We start from the raw sequence: 19,272 nt of genomic DNA, 5'->3' as shown, positions 1-19,272 counted from the left end.
CCAGCGTCGCGCTTCCAGAAAGCCCCCTTCTCCACGGATTTGAGAAAAACCTCGTGCGCCTGCGCAGGGACAAAGGCGCGAGAAGGGCGGAGGCGGGGGCAGCACCTCCGTGGCGAACCGCACGTACACGTTTGCGATCTGCGCAGGCGCGAGAGCCCCCGGGTAAGGAGCGCACGTGCCCCGCGGCGCGGGCCCGCGCGGGCCCAGGGGAAGGTCCCGGGAGTGGAAGTGGTGGTGATGAGCGCCTCCTTCGCGCCCTCCCCCTCCTGTGCCTCTCTTCCCTTGCCCTCCCTCATCCTTCTATTCCCCCCCCAGAAGTACAAGGTTGTACGACATCTGACTGATTCCGGCATCTTAATCTCGTCCTTGGGATCGTATTGAAACCTCCCCTGACATTGGATCGGGACAGAGGGTATCCACTATAATTATTTTCCAAGTGCAAAAATTAGTGCGGTGGTCTCTTAAGTTTCTTAATAAAACACTGTTTCATTCCTGCTGGTCCTCAAATCAGACCAAAACAACTGTCTGCTTCCAGTTGGCTTCTAGTGTGTGGGGCCTCCATTTTAAGAGACAAAAAAAATCAGGTTTTAGGATTGGAGTGTTCAAAAACAGTTCAGATATTTATGTAGGCCACTCTAATTGCACTTAGAACCCTTACACCTTCTACACTGATCTGGATAATTTTTTTTTTTTTTTTTTTAGTTTACCAAGTCTTTTGTGTCAGAACTCAGGATTACAATTGAAGTTCCATTAAATAAGAGATACATTTGAGGCGTATGTAAATGTACTGAGGCACCAAATAAAATGCGAATATGTTGAGCACAGAGATTCTAAATACTAAATAAAACCAGGGTATAACTACACTGTATAAGTCTATTTAGGTGACTGGTTTGTATCTAAGCTGAAGACAGCGAGTCAGAAATAAAGCTTCACTTTCATTCCGATTTTAACTAATTTCAAATCCTAAAGGCTGAAGCTGTGAGCTAAGTAAACAGAGCACACCAGGACTTCATGAAAAATAATTCAGTTCCCGTGAACTGTGGGAACAAAATATGCACAGAATTATTATTAGTTGCTTCTCTTCAAATATTTAACCATGGTGGTTAATATTTCTTCTTAATGTAAAACACTATTCATAATTTGAAAAAGAAAACTATTTTACTTTTGGCAGTTTTTTTTTTAAAACAAGATAAAAGCACAAGCCATATTGCAATATATCTCACTGGTCATTAAAATTGGGGTCTAAGCTAAGTAGCTTGAACCATATGCATCAGAAGCATAGTGGCAAATGTGATTGGATCATATTTATCTTTGGCAGCAGGAGGTGGACTCACTCCAGGCAAGAGGACCAAGGTGAATTGCCAGCTCACCTAACAAGACATCTCTGTCAGAGGGTGCTTGCAGACTTTTCTCTCCAGAAGTCTTTCTTGCATATGGAAAGGAAAGCGTGGCTGCAGATCAGGGTACAAAACTGATGAAAAGAACAAAAAGTACTGCACATGGTTCTGCCTGTAGTTGGCGGGCATTTAGAGAGAACGAGAATTACATGACTTGATTTACTTTACAAAAACTGATTAGTAAAACCCCCTGTGGATTTCTTAACTATACTGTGGAGGGATATAAGATTAGTGTAGCAATTCCCATCATCAAACGTATTTACTGTTAAAATATTGGATTAGTGATGTTGTTATCCACTGTTCCAAGATTATAAAGTGATTCTTTAAAATTGAGCAGAAAAATACTGCACTCTATCATTTGTAATTAGATTTCAGTCAGTGCTTCTGCCTTCCCACAAAAAGTAATTCTGCTTCCAAAAAAAATTTGAAGAAAAGGACTGTGCTCTGCACACAAACAAAGAGAAAACAAAACTATAGATGCAAAGGAAGAAACAAATTATTTTCCTCTTCTGCTTTTGAAAGACAAATGGTTGCACTTGGCCTGTATCTTATTGCTCCTGCTTGTCGTGCTCATTGCTGTGGCAATGCATGACCGTACACCAGGTGGTAATAAAGCCATGTTGGTGCTAGATGTTGCTTACTTGTAAGACACACGTGAATGCACACTGCCTGAGCCTAACAAATCTCAGTCCTTGGATATTTAACCCTCACAGAGAACTTTGAGGAGAGCTATAAACCTTCGGGGTCATCATCGGCTGGGTTTCCAGTGACAACGTGGACTGTGAAGGAAGAAGAGCATGAGGAAAGGGGATAAATTAATGTGTTCATTATAGTAATTATGCTACATTTGGGCCAGGAATATTAATGCAACCGTACCCTGGCTTTTTAGCCATTACCTTAAGTGAGTAAGAGCACCTAGAGCTATTACAATTAATAAACAAATAAAAAGCTGCAGCACTAATAACACCACCTTCTCACATTTTATCCTGTTTAACACCTCTAGGAATCACTTATATGCAGTATTTCACATCGATGTAGAGTAGATAGTGATGTAAGAGTCACAAAAAAAAAGTTTTAAGTCAGAAATACTCTGCAGCTAAAGAGTGGGAGTTTTGCTGTATCTGCCATGCTATTTGACCTTACTATTTCCCACTACTGCAGTTTTAAGCTATATAACCGTTATCATTGTTCAATTTCCTTATTTTGGTAAATCCTTATTCTCTCTTTCTAGATTTAGCCTCTTAGTAATTTGGAAGAATAAAACAAGTTGTTTTGAATCAGAATCATCAATACTATTTAATGCTGTTACCACACAAAATTCAGATTTTAAAATAGTGTCAGCAACTTCAAAAATGTAAGCAATCACAGATTAGTTTGATTTTAAATTGTCCTGTTTCTAACTGACCATAAAAATAGAGACTATAAATAGTAATGTTAACTGCAGTAGCTCTGAACAGCCTTGACAGGGTTTATCAGCTAAATGTTTAATCAGGCAAAGCAGCAAAAAACATAACCACAGGAATACATGGTATTTAGCATTTAAATAAAGCTTGTAAACCAATGACAAGTCTATTTGGGCAATTACTACCACACATGTTCCTTATCTGCAAGGGCCTTGTCCCGAATTTATCAGAATGAGTCTCTCACACTTTATTTTCCAGGCAGGAACATCAGTTTCCATTCACTGAATTCACAGAAAAAGATACAGAAACCTGCAAGTTAAAAGGCATGGCCATGAAAAAGAATTCCCATGTTGCCAATGTTATATTGCTCTAGGAACTTATTAAATCACAGCCAAAAAAAGCAAAAAACCAAACCCCCAAAACCAAACACAAAAAAATCCCCCACAGAATAAGAAATAAGCGCTACAGTTCTTTATTTTTTTGTGTCATTGAACAGTTCAGTTTCAAAATTTTCAGCTACCTGGCTGCTTCTAAGACGAAACCTTGAACAAATAAGGCAAATGAGAGTCGCAACAGAACAGGCGACAAAGCCTTCCCTCCCTCTGCACAAAAAGCACCATTTCTTCTTTCCCCCAGACGATCGCCTCTGTGGGAAATTGCCCGACCGCTAACAGGTACCAGCTGCTCACCTCGTGATACCCGGGGCCAGATGTGGTACTTTCTGCTTCACTGCCTGTTTGGCCCTGCACACTCAAACGCTGCTCTCAGCTATTTTGTTCATTCTCTCTGTTGATAAAACGCATCCCACAGCAGCTCTCAACGCTGAACAGCAGTAAGTAGCCCAAGAAAGCGTAATTATTTTTTATTGTTGTTATTAAGTAGACAAAAGTAGTGAGTCTCTCCCTTTGGTGGGGTGGGGGGTCTCAAAAAACTTCCATGTAAATAACACCTTCTCGTAAATAGAAGTCGGTTTTACTCATGGTTCATTCTAGCAGCTTTTAAATATATTCCTCCTCCTTTTAGAGTTGGGAACCATTTGCTTTATGAGCACCATTTGGATCATTTGCCTGTTGCTCATAAAATAGACAAAGCTTTTATCCATGCCATGAATTTTTACTCACTTTATACAAAATATCTAAGGAGGGATTTGCAGGGGCCAGAATTGCATCCATGAAAGAATTAACAACTAATTTAATTTTCTGCTGCAATAACGGCTCCAGCAGTTTTTGATTTTGTTGATTACATTTCTTCTCTCCATGAAATAAAAAAGCATATTGGTCTTAGCTTCTTTGTACGTATTTTTTTAAAAGGCAGACTTTTTTTTTCCCCCCCAAAAATGAACAGAAATGACAAAACCATTTCACATGTTTTAATCTGTGTAGTTACTAAATAAAGCAGCAGCAAACGCATCTTTCGGAAGCGATCGGTGACTGTCTGTACACTCAGGAAGAACACCGATTCTTGTCCGTGCTGGGACAGTCCAACAGAATATTTCTGTGGCAGCGCTGCTGGCAGCAGTCACTCAAACCACCTCTTCCAAAAGCTCACCTCTGACACCCACGCTCATGCACCAGGGCTCCCCCAAATGACGATCATGGCATCAAGCTGCTTCGACTCCTCCTCTCACAACTCCGAAGCCAAAATTCTCTCTTCTGTGCCAACAAACCAAAGCCCAGCCCTAACTCCAAGCTCTCTACCTGCCTGCTCTGCAACACATGCTGGAGGCAGGGGAACAGGAGGAGCCTGGTAGCCCTCCCTTAATGATTCATCAGCTGTTTAGCAGTAACTGCTGGAACAAAACACTTTCATCAACAGTTTTATTCCTGCACATGAAGAGTTACTCTCTATTAGTAACTATGGACCATAGCAAGCTCCTGTCGTCCTGCACATAAACATTATTGATTGCAGACACAGATCGATGCACGCTTAACTATTGTGATTAGCAGCTGCCTGGATAGGGGCACTTGGAGGTTTGGCCGTGCAGTAGGTGAAAACAGTCAGGGCACGCGCTGCACTTGGGAGCCTTTTATTTGGGAAGGAAGGAAGATCCTGTGTTTTGGAGAGTAACAGTTGAGGGATTTCCCTACAATACAAGGCTTGCATTTTTACAGATAACTATGTTTTTTCTATATGTAGAGGTGCATAAACATAAGTTACCTGTGACTACAGTGAAGGATTTACCACTTAAGAGCTACTATATTTTAGTCAGCTGTATAGGTTGCACCATGAAAACCTGCACAGTTAGCATTGCAACTAACAACAACAACAAAAAAATGCACTCAAGCATGAACAAAGTTAGCAGTAACAGAGATGTGGGGGTTTTTTTTCTTCATTTCTGCTTCTAAATTCCTACACTGTGTTTGCCATATGCTTTTGGAGTATACACGTCCCTAGAACAAGCCTAAGTTCTAGGATTCCGTATATATAGTTTGTAAAAACTAGAGACTAAATAGGAGAATATTTGTTTGGGCAGGCTGCTTACAGCCTGAAAATAGGAGGCAGAGCCTAGCGTACAGTCACACTGTAATTACGGATCAAGGGTTGCTACCTCTGCCTGGTTCTCTCAGTCTTTGCCAGCAAACTCTCAACTTTGGCACTACAGCTATAGATTCACTGCTGCCTTCAGCAACAGGTGAACCCTGCAAAGCAGAGGTAGGTGCTTCTGTCAGGAAGAGGCACTGTGCCGTATGAACTACAAATGTAGAAGCTGCTGAAGGAAAAATGCTCCCACATCCATAAAAAGCAGCAGCTATCTTCCCCTGGGAATTTGCAGAAGCAGCCTGATTATCCAGGTTGGTCTTCCCAGCACCCTACTTCATCTCCACCCTGCTCCAGCGCCTTTCCTTGTAGAGTCCCAATCTTTACCCTTGGAACAGCAACATCCAGTTTCACCTATGAACTGGGTCTTTCCTTCCCTCCCATCACCTCCGAAGCCACCTATTGCAATGTGCAGTACAGTACACTGATACGCAGGGAATAAATAGCAAAAATGGCTCTGAACTCCCGCAAGTAAAAAATTTATAATAATTGATTTGTCCAAGTAAGTACACAACTGCAAGGCCAAAACATCCAAAACCGCTTTGTGTTAAGGAAGATTGCATATTAATATCCCCATTTCTTCATCTCTTTTTGCATGATTAAGTATTGCTTCATGTTTGGTTAAATCCTTATGACAAAAGGTTCATCTTTCAAACCTTCCTCTCAAAATAACACACTTGCACAAACTTCATTTCTACACTAGGAGATGCTCACAGTTTCTTGACACACCATTCACAAAGTAGTTTTGTGAAGTTCTGCGAAGTTAAGCACATAAGAAGCACACATTGAAGGCAAGATAACCCTGCCGTTTCTGCCTTCAAAAAAAGCTGAGACTTTAACTAAAAAGACACTACCAATAGTCTGGGCAGCCAAACACCAAAGCAAATCATTTTGACATACGATGCTAAGAATCACACTGCTACCTGTTGCAGTCTTACTTTAGAGCCCCAGATTGATTCTATTAAGATGTACAGAAACCACTGTTACAGGAAAAAACATTATTAGAAAAGTTGTTCCAGCCTACCTGTGGCTGAGTCCAAGGCTCCAAGGTTGTTTCTTTCAAAGGAGTTTGTGGCCTTCCCATTTCTTTTGTGTGCTTTTAGGAGAGAAAAGCATGTATGAGTTATATGTTCTACCACTCTATCAGCATTCAGCATTAATTTCCCTTGAGGGAATAAAAAAGTCAGGTGCAAAATTCATTCAAAGTAACAGTAATGTATCACAACTGCATACATTTAGAGTAGACTGTAGGTCTGATATTTTTGCAGCGAAGTAACTATTTTTTATAGAGTTGCTTTAACTTTCAAGGTGTGGGAGTACACACCTTCATCTGTGTGTACAGATGAAAACCTCGGACAAAAATATGAAATCATTTGCCAACCGAGTGAAGTTCAGTGGCAGAATTTCAGAGAGAACTCAACTCCGGTTTCTCTGCCGTTTCCTCCCCAGGCTGTGCTATGTTCAATGGACACCCTGAAAAAAGGACATAGACTGCAGTGGAACTAACTTAAATAGGTGAATTAAAAGAAGTATCATGGAAAATTTTTTAAAGTCTGCATTATTTGGGCAGGGGAGCCATGTTTTCAGATGACAGCCCTTGCCTTTCCTTAATGCTCTTCGGAGCTGGAGCCAGAAGACTGAGCAGTTAACGGCTTCTTGTCTCTTCGCCTTTTCACTACCTTGGAATATTTCAAGATTGACCGTGCCAAATCAAAAGCTGGTATAATCAAATAGATTAAAGTAGTCTTCATAGAAGTAGACTTGCTGACCTTTCACACTTCCTTTTTTTTTTTTTAATATTACCAAAACATCCTGCAATTACTCATTAGTATCTGTAATGGCTCCACTTCAATAATGAATATGTAAGATTTTTGAGCACTGGGACTGAGCATTGAATAGGATGTTGGCTCCTTTTAATTCTCTCCATATGAATTTCCCAGGGAAGGAACTTTACACATTGCTGCAAAAATACAGACAAGTCTCTCGTATTTTCTTTCTCCCTAAATTCCTTCTGTCATAAAATAGGAACAATGATATTCACAAAAAAGGTCCTCTCCTGAAATACACTGTTTAAGTAGCGCCAGGATTTTCCTCCTCCTGAAATACATCTCCTCTAATGTACTACCCTTTGGATAAGGCCTTTGACAATATGTAATATAAATAACATCTTATCCAGGTCTCACATCAGAGTGATCTAAATGCCCATGGAGACTGCAAGGATTGACAAAGAGAGGGAGAGATACGCCGTTGGATTTTCTGTCATGTATAGTAAAATATGGTCACTTAAAGGGAAACTTTTTTTAACTACAGAATTCATGGGCAACTTCAGTTAGCATGGAGCATGCACAGAGCTCATTTCAAAAAAACCCACCTTATTAAATGGCAATTTTGTTTTGGCAGGTTGGATTGCCTGTAATAATAGATTACAAGCAATCATTTTTACCATTTTTGCTATGTTATATTTTGGGGTAGCAATGGGACATGATTCATTCTTGAAATAGAACAATAAGTGCATTTCAAAAGAAACAAGAAATAACCACAGATTTAGTGAATGCTAAACAGAGTTAAAATGAATGCATCTGGAAAGGGAAGGTGGTGTTTTTCGTATGTTCAAAAGAAAATGTATTCTACCTTATAATCTTTCTTTAAATGTAATAATCAAGCATCAAAGGGACCCAAACACATAATGAAAATTATTAAAACATAGCAATTGTGCTGCCAAGATACCATAATAATTCCATATGGGAGAACCTGCCAGCAACTGATGTTAAAAATCACACTATTCCTTGAGAAATAACTTTCCTTGGAATTTCACATCATTTTTTTATAATTTATCCAGTCAGTTCTATTTTAGAGCAGAGATAAAAAGGAAAAAGCGCATGAGTACGTGAAGAAAAGGGATGCAAAAGTACATGTAGGTGAGACAATACTCAAAACATTTGAGTAACACTTGAAAACCACGCTCTAAATCTTCGATACGACTTAATGAAGACTCAAACACCTCTTAATGCTGAATTTCTTATAGGCTAGCACCTTGTGTTCTTCATTTACTTCCTACTGTTTCCACTACCCAGCACACAGACAGACCCCTTCACCAATCCAAAGACAAGTGTGGGAAAGTAGTGACAAAACACAGCAAGAGTGAAAACAGAGCAGATCCTGGGGCAACTACTAGTCAGTCGGTAGCCTGCATCCTGGAGCACATGGAAGAAAGAGAAAAAACCAAGCAGTAACTGCTTTCAGCCGCTACAGGCTTTCCACACACAGTAGACATCATCTTCCTAGCTCTCATTCTGTTTTTACAATGCTGTTTCAGAACTAAAGGGATCGAGCTCTAGAAATTAAAGGCCTTAACACACAGTACAGATCTGGTTTGCCACTAAGAACCTAGAGGCGTATTTGCATGGCCACTTTTCAGTGTAGAAAAACATCTTACATGTGAGCTGCGACTACAGACGAGAGAGTCTTACAAGGAACCAGCACTTGCACTGCTAACTAGTGGCACATCTGCTGCAGCTTCCAACTCGACAAGCTGCAAAACTCAAATTGTGCGAATACCTGTTCTGAACTACCTGCTTACTACAGCAATTGTGCTTCTAGCATACAAGCTGCCTACTTCCTGCTCGCTGAGATATGCGCACATTCTTAACGGATCCCATAAGCAGCACTTACTCACAAGTTCTCTTTTTTTCTTTTTTTAAAGAATGTGGTAATGATAGACAATCCTCCCGGGAGCTTCTTTCTTCCGGCGCAGGTAAAGAAGCTCTTACTAAAAGCGGGAAGTTTTTGGAAGCCTTTATCCCCTCATTTTGCTTGGAGCATCTTCCCACAGCCTTCTGCAGCTTCTACAACTCCTCTAAAGAAACAATAGAATATGCCCGCAGTCTTTTGTTTATGTTCCCTCCACTTCCTCAATTTGACATTTAAGTTTCACACATAGAAGAAAATTGTGCTCATAATGAGATAAAGATGGAATGATTTCAACCTGGATATTACATTATGGTTTCAGCAGTGCCATTAAAGCTCCCTTAGCTCTTGTACACGTACCGATTACAATTTCTCTAGCAGGCAGGCTTGACTTCTGGAATAAATTAGGTTCTTTTCATGTTTGATGAACCACCTGTCACTTCTGTTACAGCCAACTACCGTTCCACGAGCACGGGGCGTATCCGGACAGCTGATTCAGTTCCTACCATTCATCCAACTCCTTCTGAGATCTCTCCCCTCTGCCCGAGTTGAGGGAGGCCCATTTGGCTCTAAGTCATTACCCGACACCCCGTATCGCTGCCCTGGTACGGGCACTGGGGAAGGCAAAAAAAGACAGGAAACCACATAAAGGAAACTTCTACAGCCAGCCAGACCTTATCTCAGGAATCCCTTTTGCCCAGTGGGAAACGCAATACTGTCAGCTGTTCCCCAAGGCCAGGCAATCCTGTCTATCCATAGAAGGTTCAATTTTCAGGTATTTTTCAGTGATACAGTATCAAAGAAGTTTTAGTTTGCCGAGTCATCATACAGCCAGTCACATCAGTCTTTCACCTGACCACCTAGAAATTACCCTGATCAATTATGTTAGCAATCAATAAAGTCCAGCATAGTGACCAGGCAGTAAAAAGATTGTGCACAAAATATTTGCTGATATTTGGAATTTCCTGCCTAGTTGTAACAGCACAAGGAAGCTTTAATTTTTAATCAAAGTAGTTAGTAATTCTTTTTTTTTTTTTAAGGGGAAAAATGAAATTCATCATGAATATTTCCTGTTGTTTATTAGGAACAGTAAGTTAACAAACATATAATTACTTCTGACAGCTTGACGGGTAATATCCAGGCTTCCAAAGTCTACCAGAGAAAATAAATGGTAAAATAGACTTTAAAGGTGATGAAAGTCATCATTTTAAGTCAGACTTCATTTTTATCTTTAAGATGCTACACTGGTGGTCCCCACTCTGAAATATGAGGGGGGAATCTCTTGTACACCTGAGATAATTCAAACTAATCTTACAACAACTCTTCAGGCACAGGAGGAGATCTCCCTTTTGATGGCATCCTCCCGCTACGCTACTCGGCTCCCAGCGTCTGCACAGTTTAGGCTAATCATAACAAGACACTGCTAATTTGCTCAACCTATTTTCTCCACCAGACTCAACCCCATCTCTCTCTGCCCTAAGGGACCAGTCCAGCTCTCCCTGTCTAGGATCCTGCCCTGCCAGTCCCCTGCGTAGGTCCCGAGGGTGGGATGCAGGTGACCAAGGAAGAGGGATGCCCATACCCTGCGGGCCTGCCCGACAGCCACCCGCCAAGCTCTCCCTTTTGCCCCTCGCTCTCCACAGCGCATCACACCAGCAGCAGCAGCCAGAGGAGGCTGCCACCTCCAGCTGCACCCGCAATCGGCACCCTGCTCCGCAGGCAGAGGCGGGCAGCTGCCTGCTCTCTGCCTCTGCTGAACCCAGCTCGAGCTGCACTGCTGGCTGCAGAGCCTGCCATACCCCTTAGCTTCCTGCAGCCAGGACTCCTGAGCTGCCAGGCAGCCGCCTCTAATACAAAATACATACTTTAAGATTGTGGGAAAGTCCTTTCCTTTTTGCTGGAAAGAAGTTAAATTATGTTGAATTGGTTGGCCTCAGCCTCGTGAGCCGATACTCATAAAATCATCTAGTAAAAATCTAGTAATTTCTAGCAACTTGACCCATGGATAGGACTAATTTTTCAATGACTTCCACTTTTCCAGGCTGCAAAGGGAATTTGTTCTGGCCCTCAAACTTTTTATTCTAATACTAACTACGGGATCTGTTCAGCTAGGTGTCATCTCCTTTTTGTCCTGCTTCCCTATTGACAGATTTTTCTGCTTTTCTTCAAAGCAATTCTGGATTTATTAGAGTTAAAAAGAAAAGAAAAAGTTACAACATGACAATTTTGGTTTATGTATTTTGATTTCTGGAAAAGCCCTAAAATTATCTAGACAGATACTACCACCAGTAATTCTAATGGTTATTGATTGCTGTGAGAAGCAAAAGCAGACTGAAATTCAAAGATAATATGATGCATTTTCCTCTGGTGCCTCACAAAATTGCTACGGCAGCACTAAGATTGTCTGACTCAAAGTGTTCCACTCCTGCACTTTACAGGAAAGAAAAAATAAGTGCTTTATGAAATTGTCTTTCAAGCTGAAATCCTGTATGGCTTGAAGTGAAATTTAGGAAACAAACAGCAAAAGACATTTTGTAAGTAGTATATTAGCTATGTTACATTATCAAAGTCTGGTTGGGATTGCACATGTTTATTTGGGGCAGCTTTTGTCTTTTCGAGTTACATTTAAGAGTATACGGCCAAAAGCTACATTTTTAGAGAGGAACCGCAGACTTTACGATTTTTCTGTCCCACATTATAATCAGGAAATCAGGTCTACTAATTTCACTGTGCAGACAGAACATCTTTATTATCACACCGAGACAGAGAAATGCTGTAAGCCTGAGAAGGAGATTATCTCCATTAACAATGCCTCCTTCTTCCCTCTAAGTTGCTTTCAGGTAATTGGATTCCTGCAGTCCTCTCCTTCAGCCTCCTCAGAGCCTGCATGTGAAAGGTGAACAGAAGAGTTAATTTAAGTTAAGAAAGTATGATTTTATGTGACCCATTGCTAGAACAAATTATTTTGTTCCACATTTCCAACCTTTATATAAATATGAAAATAAATCTGTATGGCATATAAGTATATGGGAAAGCCACGGGACAGCTGAAATCAAGATGTCAGTAATGATTCATACGGGAGGGTGTTTGCTTTGTGTTTGAGAAACACATTAGGTCTGCCTTTTGCCAAAGAAAAAAAAATACAATTTGGAACTCACAGATAAAAACCCCTTTGTGGAGGTGTCGGCGAGGAACCCACAGCCTAGAGCCCTGAAATGTGATTCAGGAACAACAGAAACAATCAGCTTTCCACACCAAACAGCAACCTGGAATCACCACTGACAATTTCTGCACTGTTTTGGCTGTAACAACTGTGGCTCCATTTCTGAAAGTATCAAAATGCCTTGTGATGTTGCTATACATCCTTCCAGTGATTCCTTGGCCTCAAAAGCCACAATTTAACCCAGCAAGTCTCTAACGGTTCTGCCAACAGGCAGCTTTTATCTTGCAATTACCTCTTCAAAGATGCAATAAATCACCTAGTGCATATCCAGCCAGCCAGCAATTATAAGGGCATGATTTCCAGAGGTGCAGCACACCCACAGCCTCCATCATGTACAGCTGTTATACTAGTCCTGTAGAAAAAAAGTTAGCCCTTTGCTTACTTATTTCCTTCTTTTGTTCCAACACATCTGAGTAAAGCGGGCGCCTGGAAGGAGACAGAGGAATGGAAGATAAAGGCAGGGTGTGGGGTGGGGGTTGAATGACTACAGCATACTAGGAAAGCTCAGAGGTTTAACAAAGCTTGACATGAGATTTGCCAGATGGTTCTGTACCGGATTGTAAAACTTTAAACTAATCTTCATTTAAGAGTTTTAAGGGCTGTATCCCTCTTATAAAGCCTCTTGCTCTTTTGCCTGGTTGATTCTGGTAAATTATAGATCAGACTTTAGAAAACTGCTTCCATGAACAGCGGCTCCTTAAATCTCAGCTAAACTGAGCAAGAAGATTACATGTTATTATGATGTAGCACAGCAGGATTTTTGTACAGCAAACATAATGATGTAGAGAAGGATAAAACTATCATTCTGTGCAAGGAGGTCATCCATAGAAGAACAATGCTTTTTCTACAGCTAGCAAATCCAGGCATACATGGTGAATCTTCAGGTGGCAATTTTTTTTTCCTTAATGGTTCTGTAAAAAAAACCCCAACCATAAGCAAAACCCAAATCCGTATTTCAGGATTCAATGATCAAGCATCTTAGAGGAAAGGAGGTGTCACTTGGGAGAAATGATTCCAAATATGACTAGAAAAAGTATCTATTTCAAGGGCAATTTTAGGCTAACCGCACCCTATGGGTTTTATGGAAGGAGAAAGGATTTCCTCTGAATCCCCAGTGAAATGTCAGATACTGTATGTAGTATTAAAAATTAAAACGCTCACTAATCTTACAAGTTTTCATCTATACTTTTAATTGTAAATCAAATACAGTTCACATGGAAAAGCACAAAGCAAAGTCAGCATACTAAGGTGTAGAAATTCTTTCCAGCTGCTGTCAGTATTTATAGTCTTACACAGTACCTTCACAGTTGAAATTGTAGTAGAGGGAATTTATAGATTTCAGACACTAAATGATGACAAAGTTGAAGTGGGAACAACGGAGAATAAAACCAAGTGCTTGGTAACCAGCAACAGCAAAATTTGAAAAATCAAGAGACTGAGACCACCAAGTTCTGAGACTTGATACAGTAATTTGATACTAAAATCGTGGCCTATCAATCTCTTGAACAGCTGATACAAACATTTAAGTCCGTTCAGCTTTGAGTCAGCAGCCTATTGAATTTGCTCTACTATTCTTTTTCTGTACATGATTTTAAACACAATGTAGTAATGTCAGATGACCTCCCCCTTCTCTCTCTTTTTAATTGAAACATTATTTCCTGCACATGAAAGCTTTTGACTTAAAAGCAATCAGGTGTGATATTCACAGCTCTGGTCTTTTCAAAATGTCATGCACAGGAATTATACGGATTTATCCTAAAGCTCTCTGTAAGAATATCAGCATTTTGGAATGCCTAAGAAAATGCCTTTCTATGAGAATATGCTATTGAAGACTTTGTTGTTCAACTGATCTTACTATATTTAAGTAACAATCAGATACTGTGTTACACTTCTGTTTTATCTTGCATATCATTGCTAAGATACTTTTAACAAGTTCCCCAAATTTCAGAAATTATAAAAATTTCTTAACGCATAATTAAATTATTTCTAGCATAAGAACAGAGGCATTTCCACAAATTCAGATAATGCTAAAGGAGGAAAATGACTTTAAATTTTGATGAACACAGAACTTTTTTTTTAGTTCGCATATGTAAAAATCTTAGTGGTAATAGCTGATAAAATATGCTCACACTACATGTTCTGACTTGAAAGTATTTACAACATAAAACTAACATGATATTATATGCTAAGGTATTCTTACATCAAGTGAAAGGGGGGGAGGAAAAAAAGAACGTAATATCAAACAGCTTGTTTTAGTTGCCTGAGCTCTACTTAGCTTTTAAAGAATGAATATAAATGTACACAAATCTGTTTTGCGACTCTGATATAAAGCATCATGTTAAAAATGTAGTACATGGTAGCAAAACTACGAATTTTTATATTCCTGCATATTTTCTCAGGAGTTGTTAAAATTCACATTTCTTGTTATATCCCTTCATAAAATAGTTTCTTTTTCTGTAGGTTATTTGGGAAAAATAGCATAGCCTCTGCCAGTATCCATCCTTGTCCAAACAGGATTTTTTCCTAGGGCTTGTCATCTTCTTTCTCTGTGGTGTGACTAAGTTATACTTCATAGAAATCCAGCTTCTTATAACAAACATTTGCAATTTAAATTGCTCTTTCACTCTGAACATTAAGTCTGAATTGGATAAAGTTGTTAAAAGCTAAGGCTTCCTAGTATTTTTACTTTTCTAATCAAGCAAACTAAAATTGCATTATCCGAGTCCGCCAGGAGCAGCCCGGACCTGGCTGGGGAGAAAGGCCTGAATGGGAATCTCACACGCCGATTACAGCCAGGAGAGAACGGCTGACAAACCCCTATACTTTAAGCTTTGAAGTGTGGCAGAACTAAGGAAAGTGTGCCACCTTAAATTAGATTTTTCCAGAAAGTTGATAAATAGGCTTACTTACAAAGAGCAGTAAGACTAATCTGCAATTCTCCTGACATTAGAGACAACATGATCTATAGAAGCCTTGTTGGATCATCAGCTCTTTTCACTTGATGTCATCCTATTTATATTCCTTATCCCCAGCTGTGACTATTTGTCTTATAAAGTATGTTTGATTTTTCTAGTGCATATTTTAGTTCTTAGTATATGAAGTAAAGTAAAAAGTCAGATTGTTCTTCAGGTGGCAAGAGCATGTCCAGAACAGGCACTTGTACCATAAATAATCCCTCAAGAGATAAAGAAGTATGTTTAGAAATAACTTCTTTTCCCTTATGAAGTCTCCGAGTAAATTATTCAGCATGTATCCTAACCTATGGCACAGAATTCAGACTGAACGCAAACAGTGTAACTTGTAAAATAGGGAGGAACAGGGAAATGCATGTAGGCATCACCAAGGGTAAACATAGCTCCTACTCTAAGGCAGGTCAATGCAAGGGAGATCCATCGCCCCACTTAAGCCAAGAATGTCCGTGGGTTATATCAGCACAATTTGTGAAAAATATGAGTTTTTCTAAGCATAGATGTATGTGATAACATACTCCTGTCATTTCTTACTTTACATGGGGTCAGGATAGAGTCTGAAATCTCAATATTATTACAGTAGATTCCATTTGAAGTTGTATTGCATTCTTGTTAACCAAAAAAACCCGGTGCCTGTCTGCATCTCTGCAGCTTCTTCCCTTCCCTTGGACAACTATGCACATCAGCTTTCCATCAAGAAAAACAGTATGAAAATACTTATTTAACTGTTCCAGTGGGAAACTGCTATCTACAGATGTCCACAAAGTCCCATCACATTTCCCCTCATACTCCTATGTTATGCCAACCCCATCTTCACTCTATGTCAGGAATCCCTTCTAAAGTTACAGGAAAAATCTTACCTTGAGATCATCATACATTTAGCTGTGCTAACAGGGTTTGCTGTCAAGACACCAGTAATTCTATTTCAGGAAGAATTATAAAATTTAGCCTTTTTTTTTTTCCACCTAAACATAATAAATAATAGCATTATGAAATTACTTCTCTTGCTGACCTATATAAATCTGTCTGCTATTGCTGCCTTTCTGGAAGGAGGGAACCTACAACTCATCAGAAGCCTCAGTGGGCCAGGGACATCACCTAGGGAGGCTACACTGAGGGAAGATTTTTGAAGTCCTGAGGGACTGAGGCCAAGGTACATCAATGCTGGAATGTCACTGATATTTAACTGCCTCCATCCTTACGGTAGATTTGTATGCTTGGGGCATGGTGGCAGGAGTGCTAATCAGGCTTTCGGTGTTTTTTGGGTGTGTTTTTTTTTTTTTTTTTAACCACACACATACATAGGTACAAGTAACAGGCCCACCCAGGAGATTCAGGGAAGTTACCATAACAGATATAGACAGAATAGATGTGCTCTCAGTATTGTCTAGACATCATGACAAGATCCCTTGGCCCAGATATTGAGATGGCTTTAAGTACTCAATACAAGTATTACCTCTGGTGCATGCGTTAGCTTGTCCCTACTCTGATCAGAAATACGCTCAGAGCACGGGCATGCAGCAGAGGCAGAGTTCATCTCCTCCTGTTGTACCCAGCACCAAGTGTGGCAGCGACGTGGCAGCGGCGTGATCGGCGCAGAGCAGCGGCCACGGGGATTACACAGCCTGTGCTGAAGCCTACATCACTGCAAAATTTTATTGCTATTGTAACTGAAGACAGTTAGATAAAGTTTAGAAGTTAAAATAATGAACACAAGAAGAAATAAAAAAGAAAGGCTTTATAAACGAGGTGAAAATTAAGAATGCAAAGGGATCAGGGAAGATCCAAGTCTTTTAAATAGCGGGCGAGGCAGGAGGAATATTTCCAAAGCACTGAGGAACCTTGACAAGCGGGTGTTACAGTGGAGGTAAGGATGTCTAAACTTAATCCTGGGAGGTGTCTTCACTTAAGATAAATCAGTTTCTGACTGTCTTCTACCAACTGTATTGTGCTTAAGTCCAAGTGCATTCTCACCTTCTATTTTAAAGTTTATTTTAATCCTGACACACACTATTTCTCAAATACGTTTCCTGACACTTTCCATGTTTTTTATTTTATTTTCTGTTATTTATGAATTATTGAATGAGAGATTGTTTTTCCCCCTTGAGGCAGGGCGGAGGAAAGAAAAAGAAAACCCAGAACTAAGTATCTGAAATCAAATCTTCCATAAATATATGAGTAAATTAGTTTATGCAGGTCCGCTTCTGCTAATAATGCCTGCAGTGAAAAACTTTTCAAGCACAGTCCTTCTATTTTAGAAAAACAATAATGAACTGATATTAGTATCACTCCTCTGGAAGCATTATTTTCCTCATTTTAAAGATGGCAAACTAAAGAGCAGAGTCACACATACAGTAATTTTTAAAGCAGCAGACAATTTTTATTCCCAATGCCAAGATGAGAGACAAAATGCCCTCTCTGATACAATTGGGAAGAAAACCACTGTCATAAATACAATAGAACATTGGAAGTAGCTTTCATAATGTAGAAGATTAGAATTTGGAAGACACCTTTCAAAACAGATGCATATTCACACACACGCTCTCTCACTGTCTGATTTCCAGAGCCACTCCAGATTTCAAATTTCAGATGTGCTACATGAAAGTGTATTTGATTTTTGTTATGCATTTTTATAAAACAGACTCTGCTACATTGTAGAGGATACTCTGACTAAGCAATGCACTCTATAAAAGTCAAGCTTTTTTCTAAATTACTGCAACTGGTTCTTTTTCTGCATCTGACTTCCCAGCAGTACGTTACAGATACGGGGCACGTGAAACCTGAGGGAATGAGTTAGGTGATCCTATACCTCAGTTACAAGCCTGGGCCCTAAGCAGATGAATATGAAATTCTTCGAATTTCAGCAAAAGTGTTAGCAAAGGATTCTTAATGCTGAAACCAAAACATTGTACCATGTACACATACCCGGTCTGGTTTAATTCTAGTTAGTTTGAACACCAAAAATAGTGAAGACATGATAGCAGAAACTTCAATTCGAGACAGCTTACGAGGAAATACAGGAAGCTTTGCAAGATTTAGAACTCCATTTTTTCCACCAAAACTCTACATGTTGTTAGAAAAAGTGCAAAAACTGGAATTTCTAATTTCAGGTAGGTAAGGTGATAGATAGGAACTTACAAAAACAAAGATCACTTTAAGCCATCTTTTTTTCTTTATTTTGCAGAAGAAAAACCCCACATGCTAGTGGATTAAGGAAAACAATATCAAAGGAGCTACTATTTTCTACAGAGAAAACTTGTACATGTTAAAGAAAATGGAAGTTTGCTTATTAGGGGGAGTTGCTTTAGTTGTTCCAGATAATGTATTCCAGGAATAATTTGAGCTTTTAGAAATAGTTAATGAGAGAAAAATCATTGAAGCATCATTCTGATGGAAGTTGAGGGTTTTGCAAATCTCACTTAACATAAGAGATTTGCAAATAAACATTTGGAGCATGTGAAAAGCAACGGCAAAAACACAGAAAGTGGCCATCACTGGATTTCTAAACTATTTACACTGAATTGCTACTTGTCTCAGATTAAGCACACTTTCAGTGAAATAATATATGGCACTGAAATCGTACACAGTAGCTACTTTCATTAATTTATTATAAAGTGCATTATTCTGTCTGTATGCAACAGACTGGGAATAATTTCACTTATAAAGATTGTGATAATTTTCTAAAGGGTTACGCAAGTCTTGTGCGATCTTCTCTAATATCAATGCTTTATGTATTCCATAAAAAAAAAAACAAACAACATTCTGTTATCTCAGGATTATCTCACTAAACCTCCTGGTGTAAATTCAAAATCGTAAGAAATATCAAATACTCGCACAACTTGCATGACAGGGGCCCTTAGACCTTTTCAGATTATGTTGTCTATGTTCCTTATTATTCTGCCTCCTATACCTTGTGAAGTACAACTGAAATGAAAGATCTGAACTCATTCCAGATGAGTTTTATAGGGGCAATACTGGTCCAAGGCTCACCACCAAAAACCCCCACAAATTAACCAAAACCATTCTGGGTCAGTATTCTTAATTTTTACAGATTT

At 39.5% G+C, this 19,272-nt stretch overlaps 1 protein-coding gene across 1 annotated transcript in view; it reads right to left on the bottom strand.

The window, feature by feature from the left end:
* The window catches only part of PCDH11X (protocadherin 11 X-linked), a gene marked incomplete at both ends in the record, with an annotated part of 453,149 nt that overhangs the window by 251,209 nt on the left and 182,668 nt on the right, over nucleotides 1-19,272 (bottom strand). Inside the window, one exon of the mRNA XM_082323174.1 lies at nucleotides 6,363-6,434. Within this exon, the coding sequence (XP_082179300.1) occupies nucleotides 6,363-6,434 (72 nt within the window). The remainder of the gene's footprint in view (nucleotides 1-6,362; nucleotides 6,435-19,272) is intronic.

Source organism: Platalea leucorodia (assembly GCF_965183815.1).
Source record: "Platalea leucorodia genome assembly, chromosome: 10".
Classification (NCBI taxonomy): Eukaryota; Metazoa; Chordata; class Aves; order Pelecaniformes; family Threskiornithidae; genus Platalea; species Platalea leucorodia.
Note: the sequence above shows the minus strand (reverse complement) of the source record. Positions and strands in the feature narration are given on the sequence as shown.